The 11,054-nt window shown below is 30.5% G+C and overlaps 1 protein-coding gene across 1 annotated transcript; it reads right to left on the bottom strand.

Moving 5' to 3' along the window:
• Positions 1 to 1,071: 1,071 nt before the first annotated feature.
• On the bottom strand, positions 1,072 to 9,498 carry LOC120081455 (protein NRT1/ PTR FAMILY 5.1). The gene is made up of 4 exons (XM_039036334.1): positions 9,223 to 9,498; positions 8,849 to 9,066; positions 7,280 to 7,848; positions 1,072 to 2,173 (listed from the first exon to the last, which is right to left on the bottom strand). Exons 1-4 carry the CDS (start codon positions 9,323 to 9,325, stop codon positions 1,303 to 1,305), a joined length of 1,761 nt encoding a protein of 586 aa, XP_038892262.1. The 5' UTR covers positions 9,326 to 9,498; the 3' UTR covers positions 1,072 to 1,302.
• Positions 9,499 to 11,054: the final 1,556 nt, after the last annotated feature.

Raw genomic sequence — 11,054 nt, 5'->3', positions numbered from 1 at the left:
ATGTTGTAGACTGTGGTAGACAGATGTGATAGGCAACTCCCCTTATCTCTATAGCATTCGATGCTTAGACAGCTTCCCATACATTGACTTGCGCAAATCGATTTGATAGTGCTTCAGAATAATGTAGGTTCGAAGTATGAAGATGCTACACATGTATTTGATTTGACAACTTCATGCATTTCTACCGCCTTTAGGTGATTTGACGTGCTCAGATGATAAGCTGACGTGTCAAGATAATGATGACCAATTTATCGATTCAAAACATGAGGACCATGCCGCAACTTTGAATTTCGTCAATTTTGTAACATCATTTTCTGCAAGTCTTATTTCTACAGCAACTTATATGTATTTTTATAGCATGTGCTTTTGATCAACACATTACATTTTTTTCTTATACATTTCTAATCAGATTTAAATGTTTATTTGTCTCAAAACATGTTGTAGGACCAATGAATTTATGATTAAGGGGCATTGAAAAGCTTATTTTCGTAAGAAATCAAACCCCCAAACATAATTTTAGTTTAGATACATAAAATAGTTCTTAAGTTAGGCATACATATATTTTATCTATTGAATACAAGAAAATACTCCTATAGGCATAACTCTTCAAACGAGGCGTCAAACATAAATTTTGTCATCTTTAATCACTTGGGATGCATTTGAAACCTAGTCAAATTAATTTAAAAAAAAAAAAAGAAAAAGAAAAAAGTTTTTGAAAGCTATTTTTTAAGTTTTCAAATTTTGGTTTTGTTTTTGTTTTGTTTTTTTTTTTTTTTTTGAAAACATAAGTAGTAGATAAAGGATAATAAAAACATAGAAACTTTTATTGTTTATAACATTAATATTCAAAAACTAGAAATCAAGAACCAAATAATTATTAAATGGGATATTTTTGTTAATTATTTATTGAGATTAAAAAAAATTGGAAAAGATATGCATACCATTGAACAAAAATTTATGGAAAAACATTTAAGTAAAACATACTTTGAAACAAAATAATCATTTTAAGAGGGTTTCTTAAGTGTACTTACAATCTCTTGATCGAGTATATATATCTTAACCAATTAAGAGTTATGCACAAACATCACCCTAAATTTTTATATCTTCGAGTTTCGGGGAAAAGAGATTACATAATTACATCGTGGCAATAGTCCAAAATATTCAACTATTTTATTAGGAGAAAGCAATTGCAATTTACATCACTGCTGCCTTAGCACCAAGGGTAGATAAATAGAATGTTATAGCTGAAGCTGATTATCTTATACCTTTTTAATAATCAATAGGAATATTAATTAATCCCCATCAAACTTGTAGCCCAAGAGGAGAAGTATCCAATCCTTTGGTTTCAATGCCATCTTTAACTTGATCGGTGGCTTCCTTCTTGTAAATATACATACTTGACACCCAAAGAAACGCACCCAAATTGAGTGTTGATATGACCAAAAGAAAGCCATAGTAGTAATCCAAATGAGAGTCATTCAAGTTGTTCCCAATCCAACTCTTCCCGCCATTTTCTCCGGTTATTTTATCGACCACTGTAACGAGAAAACTGTTGAGGAAGTTTCCAACTCCGATTCCGCTTGTGAAGAACGTAGTTCCAAGACTTTGCATGTGTTCCGGGGATTGGTCGTAGAAGAACTCGAGCAACCCAATTGCGTTGAAAACGTCCGCAATGCCGAGGAGGATGTATTGTGGCAACAACCAAAGGATGTTCATGGGGACTACTTCTTTTGGCTGCACAATGTGGTTTGTTCGGATTACATGCATCCTTCGAACTTCGACCGCATATGCAATAGCGATGGCTATGATTTGGATGACGAAGCCAACGCCTAGTCTCTGGAGCAAAGTGATTCCTCTAGGGTTTCCAGTTTTTCGACGCATGAACGGGACGAAATAACGGTCGTACATTGGGACCGAGACAAGCATGGAGAGTGTCACGAAGCTACCGAGGGAGGCTGCTGGGATTTGGAAGCCATGGGAAAGGGTTCGGTTTAGAGTGGTGCCTTGTTTGACAAAGAGGGTGTTGATTTGAGCCCAAATGGTGCTTGGGATAAGGGTGGCTAGCCAGATTATGATCATGCCTAACACAAGCTTGGTTCCTTCCACTTGAGTCACTGTGCACGTTGGCCTTGACGAATTTGTGCCATCTTTGATTGCAGCTTTGTCCAAGAACCTAAAGTCCAACAAGTTTGATGAGTCTATTTTAACTTTAAACTTAGATGTAATATTTAGTTTATGTTTGGTCCTTCAATATTCAAAATTTATCTTTTTAGTTCTTCGATTTTTCTTAATAGGTTTGTTTAGTTTTCTAGATTTCAAATTATATTTTTTTAGTATTTAAGTTTCTAAAAATAGATGTGTTTTAGTTCTTCAGTTTAAAAATATAACTTTTTAGTCCTTAGTTCTTAAAAATAGGTTTAAAAACTCCTTGAATTATTTATTTTTAATTCTTTTAATAGGTAGATGAAATTAAATTAGAAATATAAACTTGAGATAATTTTAGAGAGAAAGAATAACTTTACAAGATTGTTTCTCAAATTTAAAATGCCATATAATTACTTACAATAGTATAAAAAAAGTTGTTTGAGTAATTTTTCAAATTATGAGATTAAAAATGCACATTTTGAAAATTCGAGAAGACATATACTCTTCGAAATTTGAGGGCTAACGAGAAAATTTTCTAAAAATATAGTTGCCAAAGACTTAATACACTAAACCAAACAACAAATCACACCCAAAATCTAGTTAGGAAACAACTACAAATCCAGCTACAAAATGAAATGAATAAATTAATAACACTCAAGCCTAGCACTAAAATTAACCTCCAAGGTTTAGCAAAAAATAAATTCTTTAATACTACTAAAAGAATGGCAACCCATACAAATTATTTTATAGAACCAAACATGTACAAGATTCAGACCTAGCTTTTTATCTCAGAAAGAATAAAGAAATTATATTCTTAGTTTATGTTTTAAGTTTAGGTTAACAGATGAAATTAATACCTCAAAAATTAATTTAAATCAATGGGTAAATAATATAAGTAAAAACATATAAATATTTCTCTCGAGAAAAAGACCATATCAAACTACTTAATTTTTCAAAGTGAGGGTTTGTTTGGAAAAAATTGAAATATTTAGCAATCACTCAAAATAGCTTTTGAAGTGTATTTTAAACCGTTTTTATCAAAAGTGTTTAAATAAAAAACAACATTGTTCAATAAGTTTTTTGAGAAACACTTTTTTCTCAAGTGAATTCAAACAAGTCCCCGACCTTATCTAATCTGAAAAAAAAAAAAAAAAAAAAAAAAAACATCTTGCGGACATATATGCTCATTAAATGTTATACAAATAAAGTAGCAAAAGTAAAATAAAGAAGAAAAGTATGTAAAAACCTCCCAACAAAAAATTGTACTATAAATATACCTTACCCACCCCTGTCACAACTATTAATCGTTGGCACATGAAATAATTTTTTATATATTCTTTTTTAGATCAAAAATAGAAAATCGATTCATCAACTTTTAATCTTATATTTAGATGGACTTCTATTCATTTTTTTAATCTCGAAAATACATTTATTTTAAGAAAAACGATATTTCATCGATAAGGTGGACATAACAAGAATAACAAAATTACATTAATACAACAAAATTTAGAGCAATTGACAAAGAGTTGTAATTTACAAACAACTTTAATCTAGAGGATCAAAGACTAGCAATAATTATAAATATCTTCCCAAATTTGTAAAGTGCTAGAGGAGTATTCCACCCATTTTTTTTTTCTTTCAAAAATATTACATAAAAAAATTATAAGGGTGAATATACAAACTTTCCATCTATTTTTTTTCTGATATGTGAGGATGGAAGATTCCAATCTCTAACCACCTGGATATGCCTATTAAATTTGTAAGTTATTACTAGATTAGTCTATTTAACTATAATTGAAAGAATATAAAAAAGATTAACATACGACTTTGGTCTATGTATTTTTTGTTTTAGTTAGTTTTGATCATTATTCTTTCAATTTTAGTTCATTTTGGTCGTTGTAATTTTAACTATGGTCATATGTTAAAGTATAAGGAGTGAAATGAGCAATTTAGATGTATTGGGAGCTAAATGAGCCAAAATTGAAAACAAAAGACTAGAATAAAAATTTTAAAAAAAATGAAGATTAAAATGAACTAAAATCAAAAGACGAGAACATTGTTTCAAATTTGGGTGTTATTGGAGATGAATAAAACCAAAGGCTATGGTTTATGCAATGTTAGAGAATGTTGGAGTGTTGGACATGGCATTATAGAAAGGGAAAATAGTTGGGGATCATTGAATGTGGGTTATTGGTGTGCCCACCATGATGGTGCGCACTTAGTGAAGAAGGTGGGAGAAAAGGGAAAATTAAGCTGAAACTAAAACGGGTGGTTTAAGGGTGTGGGGCGGCATAAGGGGCTGAGGATATCACTTGCTATGTTGCTTTCTTACAAACCCCACTTGGACTATATGTGAATGTGACCTTTCACAATGCATAAGATTTATCATTAGGGGAGCAATTCCAAAGCTTCATATTGATCCTAAACGCATAAACTTCCTTCTCTCAAGTGTCTTAATTTGTCTAATAAATTTCGATGATCCTTTCGAGAAATTTCTCGAGAAAGTTGTCACAATGTGTGGCTGATAGTATTTTATCGTTGAATTTTTGTAAGAAGTGTTAGAATGTGTGGAGAGAATTAAAGGAGGGAAATTGTAACTATGGTAGGATAACTAGTCGTTTTAGGGTTTCAACATAAATACCTCATATATGTATTATTGAAGAGATCGTCTTCTACTTGAATTTTTTTCTTTTTCTAATAGATATTTTAACTTCAATTATATTTCCAACTATCATTCCCTCTAATAAAGGACAACTTAGAACTTCACTTGATCAAATATATGGCTATTCATCCATCCACTGTCAACCACAATGGGAGCTTGCTCTTATCATGGCAAAACTTTCTTCTTCATGGAGTTGACTTTGTCAAATTGAGCATAAGCATTATTATCATGACGTTTTGTTTCATTGTACAAGTACTCAAGTATTTCATTGACATGTTTGTACTATGTTTGAGTCAAGGTTCTAATACTAGTTGTTAAGAGATAATTTCGTAATAGTATGGCTGTCAGGATACTATAGACATAAATTCTAACGACTTTGTATTTGATTCAACTTAAAAAAATAGTCTCGTCCTCTCATATTGAAAGGGTTTATTAGTGAATATGTGTATGTGGAGGGAGATTAATTAGAAAAATGTGTGGAGAAATTGGTGGGAGAAAATGAAAGACAACTTGGTCATGAAAGTGTGAGTAGGTGTTATGGAGATAACAGTTGCACATTTTAACCAAAGTGAGATATATTAAGAATTAATGAAGGGACACTAAGAAACTTCTTTAATACTTTTTATTTTTTATAATTTATGTTTAAGAAAATTGCTTAAGAACACTTCCAAATATATCATTAAAAATTTCAATTTTACATTTGACTTGCTAGCTCAATACAATGACATATTTGAATTTTTTTTTCAATTAATTAAAAACCCTCACTACACTTTTTAATCAAGATAAAACATTTTATAGGTTGTCCTACATTATCGATAAATTTAGATGATTTTGATTCTATGAGATGATCCTCGTTTTTGTTTTTAGTTCAACATGTTGAAAAGGAGGACCCGGTCCTTTAACTTCTTTGATCTATAATAAAGTTATACTCGGTTTTATAATTTTGTAATAATTTCTTTAAGTTTTGTTGTTATTATTTGTTTGTAACTTTGTATATCATGGGACCCCTTTAACTATTGATGTAGGATAACCCAACAATCTCTTTCTCTAACATCACCCTCTCTCTCAAGATCTCACCTAGTTGATATCACTCACAATTTGATATGACTTCTTAGTGGCATTCAAAGGGGTACCTAAAGGTCTCTCTATCAAATTTATAGACCAACATTATCCTATACTCCTCTCACAAATTAAAGGAACCAAATCTCCAACTTTCAACAACTTGTGAGGGAAAAAATCTCCAAAAGTAAAATATNATATATATTTTCCTTATAAAAAAATTCAATTTTGGTTATTAATTGAGATTTTTTAAATTTTAAATTTGGTTAATGAACTTCTATATTTTAAACTCCCAAAATATCTATATATCTTGTCCCTTGAAGTTTAAAAAACAAAATCTATTTGGCCCATTTCCTTTTTTTTTTTAACAAATGGATAAGGCATCTTAGAATATGTAAATTTTAAAAAGTTGAGTTGGACACTTGGTATAGATAGTACTCTCATTTATTGTGAATTTTCTTTAGTTTTATGAGTAGCACTTTTCTTTATGAACCAATATATTAGCATTACTGAAGAATATATGGTGTGAAGTATAAAAAAATCAAAGAACTAGGATAGTATTAAATAGGAATCTACTAAATTTTGAACAAGAGAGAAATAAAAAATTAAAAAAAGGAGAGAAATTAGGTATTTAATAAATAAATATATGGGGTCACCTTAAATATGGTGGTTAATAGGAAGATTTTTCCCAACTAGCTAGGAGGGAAGTATTATTCAAAGAATTATCTATGTAGGAAAATTTATAATGCATATGATTAGAGGGAAGTATGTACTATGAGATCACTATAAATTTTTTCTATCCACTTTTAAATAATTTTTTACGAAAAATTTATAGGTTAAACTTCGAAGTAAATACTTCTAGAGTACAATAATTTATTTTAAATTGGAGTTATGCCACCTAAGTCAGTTGTGGAGGATAATTATTGAGTGAGCATATACTAGGCGACAAAATGTGATAAAAAAATACTAAAATAATTATTTTTTAAAATAAGATTAGAATGATTATTATTTGAAAATCTAAGGTCGCCAAAATAAATATAACTTAACTGATATAGTATTTGTATTGACAATCTCAAAATTAGGAATTTGATTTTTGTTTTCATCTGCATGTTCCAAATCTAAGGTCTAGCCTATTAATTTAAAAGTTTAAATACCAAAATAACTATTTTTTAAAAAAAGTTTGAACAAAATAGAATTTATAACTAATTAAGCATAAGCTCAATTGTACTAAAAGATGATCATCTTATTCATTTTCCCTATCCCACATTTTGGTTTGAAGAAGAAAACACTCGACAAGTCAAAACCAAAATAATAATTAAAAAAAAAAAAACAGTGCATAGCATGAGTTTAATACAAAGCAATAGAGGTAGGAGAGAGTTGAACTAAAAACCATAAATAAAAATGAAAGCGTACCTGAAAATAGGAGTATGTTGGACCTGCCTTTTTCCGGTGCCGGCACCATCACCGGAGAAGCCCTGCAATTCCACCTCGTAAAGCTCACTTGGGCTCGCCGGAAGCTCAAGCTTCCGGTTACGAAATGCAGTGACGGGCACCCGTATTAAGTCCCTAGCTGGACTCCGTGATTTTCTAACCTTATGCCTATAAATGGGAGTTCCCAAATAGAAGATGAAGAGAGAAAAGAGAAGGCCGACTGTCGGGATCCCGTAGCCGAGGCCCCATCCGAGGTTCTCTTGGATGTAAACGAGGCCGAGTGTGGCGAAGAGAGCACCCAAGAATGAGCTGAACATCCACCAGTTGAAGAAGGAGACTTTCATCTGCTTTTCGGTCGGGTTGAAGTCGTCAAATTGGTCAGCGCCGAAGGTCGAGATGTTAGGTTTCGTACCTCCGGCGCCGAGGGCGATGGTGTAGAGAGATATGTAGAAGAAGGTTATTTGTGAAGGTGTAGCTTTGCTGCATACACCATTGTTGCACGTTGGTTTTAAGGTTTTTACTGATACTGCCATTGTTAGAAACACCATTCCCTGTTGTTCCCCAAAGGAAGGAAGAAAAACATTACACAAATCTTAGATAAATCATTTTTTCGAAGGATAATAAAACCTTCTCAAAAAAGTGTCGAAATAGAATCCGTCTAATTCTTTTTCTAAGATGCATTAATCTTCAAAATTTAATTTTTTAAAGTTCACATGTCTTCATTAATTATAATTAAATTAATTTTTAAATTATATTTTTTTAAAAATTTATCAAAATAAATCAATTTTTTTATAATAAAAGATGAATGCAATGGAAGATGCCGACATTAATATTTTTTTTATAAAAAAAAAATATAAACCCAAAATTCACTAAGCACATATATATTGGGGACTATGACTAATTATTATGTCAATTTTAGAATTTTCCATATAATTGGTTAGGATTATAGATTAAATTTCTGTTTAGTGGACCTATAAATACCACTACCACAGTTTATGGATGAGAGAGGGAGCTAATGAATAATGGCCTTCATAATCCAAGAACAACTATGAAAATGATTAAACATGGAAGAAAACCAAATTAATTTAATAAAGAAATCCAATTGGGTTTGTGGTCTTTTCTCAACTTTGTAATTAACTAGTATTGAACATGAGAGAACACTGGAATAATATGGAGAACAAATAAAGTTGATCAAGTAACTTGATATATTGGGACACTATGTATAGATAGGCCTAGAATCAAAACTTTAGGTTTTTATTTTTTATCCAGAAGTTTAAATCTGATGGGTTGTTACCATAATTTTTGTTTTCTTAAGATAATTTTCTTATCCATTTATCGAAATTCAAGACTAAGAAATCCATTCGATTTTTGTTTCGTCTTAGGCACAGCCGTTCTCGCAACAGGTGTGACTAAGCCTATTCCTTCTTTTCTTTATTATATATAGGCTTTTGGATAGTAGACGTTATAGAAGTTCGACTATAAAATCTCGCTCTGATATCATGTAAAATCAAACCAAATGAGAAGAGAGAAAAAAAAGTTTTTAAAATTTACCATGACATAGATGAGAGAAGAAAAGGTGAAAGTCCAGAAGCGGCCAAGGAAAGAATCAGCAATATAAGCACCAAAGATGGGAGTTAGCCAAACGGATCCTGACCAATTATTTACATTTCTAACAGAAGAAACCGTGTCTTCGTGAAGTTGAGTTGTCAAATAATTCACCAAATTCGAAGCTATACCATAAAATGCCATCCTTTCAAACGCTTCATATCCTGAAAAAAAAAAAATTCAAGCTTCACAAAAGAGAATTTCACTGGGAATATGAACAAAAGGTCCCACATAGACTAAAAAAGATAAATGAAAGTTGGGTTTTAGGTCATTCGTAAAAATACGAAGAGATCTGTTCTCGTAATCGTTGTAACACGTACCTACAAGAAAAGCACAAGCTTTCCATTTGCCAGTTTTGGAAGCAAGAACAGGCTGGCCACGAAGATCCACAGTCCCATCTTTGGTGAAATCTTTGGTCTCCATATGAGAAACTAGCTCGTAATAAGCGAGCTAGTTTATACTTCGAGAAATTTAAGGTAGGAAAAAAAAAAAACAAAACTACAGAGAGAAAAAAGAAGAGAAGTGAAGAAGAAGATGTCGAAGGTGCTCAAGGATAGGTGAATAATGGCTATAAATAAGCTGGCAAGATGCATAATAATAAACAAGTACTATAAGAATACACGTATGGAGAGTAGTTGAAAGCTATGTGTGTTTGTGAGAAGATTGTTATTAGTGGTGTAGTTTGGTTTATGTGGAGTTAGAATCTTAGGGACCCCTTTGCAAAATTTGACTGAAAATTTTGTGGGTCTAAATTAAACCGGCTTTTATTTAGTCTATATAAATAGTGATGTAATCGTTGAAAAAGCTAGCTATCATTGTTAAGATACTTTATGAGTCAATCTGAACATAGCTCAATAACTACATAAGATATAAATTTTAAAAAGAAATGGATAATTTGATATTTCACTATTACTTAGAGAAAGAAAAAACCATCTTTACCACCTTAGTGGCTAAATTCAATCATATTGTGTTGTGCAAGAGAGTGAGTGAAAGAGACCAAATGAAGTGAAAATGGGGCCATATTGATGTTGACTTGTTTGAACATTTTTCAAGTTTTTGTTAGGTTTGACATGTGAATTTAATTGGTGTGTATTTAAATTCTGTTAATCTAATGATTTATTTTTTCTTCTATCAGTATATTTGAGGGGAAAATTTTTGAACTACGAATCTCTTGACTGTGAATACATATGGTATGTCAATGAACTATGCTTATTTTAGGATCATGGATTGAGTTAAAATATCAAGATTATTACACATAGATATATAAAAGCATATGAAATTCAGATTTTATATCATCATCAATGTCAAATCAAACACAGGGTTTTTTTTGTTGTGATTTATTACCTATTCTTTAAAATAAACTAAGCTACATTTTTTAAACTAAAAAGTATTTTTAAAAATCTTATTTAATTTTTATTTAGAATTTGATTTAAAAATATGAAATGTATTTTTAAATAAGATGAAAAACTTACCAAGATATAGAAAATAAATTAAACAACTATAATTTTTTAAAACAGAAAATTAAAGTCTCATTCAATAACCGTTTGATTTTTTGTTTTTGTTTTTTAAAATTAAGTCTATAAACACTACATCCACCTCCAAATTTCTTTATTTCTTATCGATTTTTTACCAATAGTTTAAAAAACTAAGCTAAATTTTGAAAATTGAAAAAAGTAGCTTTTAAAAATTTGGTTATGTTTTGGAATTTGGCTAAGAATTCAACCATTGTGCTTAAAAAGATGTGAATCATTGCAAGAAATTTCGGAGGAAATAGACTTAATTTTCAAAAACTAAAACAAAAAAACGAAATAGTTACCAAACGAGTTCTAAGCCTTAAGGTTTTTAAAAGTTCGTTCGTTGCTAATACAAATGTCGTAAGAAATCGAACTTTCTTAACCTTGTGACTTTATAAATAAAAATTTGGAAAAAAAAAATTGTGAGACAATCATTTATTATTTTGTGTTTGGTTTATAATAATTTTGTAATAATTATTTTTCTTATTAAGATAAGGAACCATCTAATATTTTTTTTCCCAAGAGCCTTACTATCTCTTTAATATAAAAAGATATCTCCAAAATAATTTACTTCAACTTGTTTCGCTTTGTAATGGGTTCTTTCACATTTGAAAATATAAATTGAGACTATTATCCAA

Source organism: Benincasa hispida, chromosome 7 (assembly GCF_009727055.1).
Source record: "Benincasa hispida cultivar B227 chromosome 7, ASM972705v1, whole genome shotgun sequence".
NCBI lineage: Eukaryota > Viridiplantae > Streptophyta > Magnoliopsida > Cucurbitales > Cucurbitaceae > Benincasa > Benincasa hispida.
The sequence above is the reverse complement of the archived record's forward strand: the minus strand, read 5'-3'. Positions and strand labels throughout refer to the sequence as shown.

Excerpts from the sequence above, each read along its gene's own strand:
- LOC120081455 (XM_039036334.1), bottom strand. The coding sequence starts at position 9,325 with ATGGAGACCAAAGATTTCACCAAAGATGGGACTGTGGATCTTCGTGGC. Across the intron at positions 9,067-9,222 it reads AGCTTGTGCTTTTCTTGTAG|GATATGAAGCGTTTGAAAGG; the intron begins GTACGTGTTACA and ends TTTTTTTTTCAG. Across the intron at positions 2,174-7,279 it reads CAACATACTCCTATTTTCAG|GTTCTTGGACAAAGCTGCAA; the intron begins GTACGCTTTCAT and ends GTTGGACTTTAG.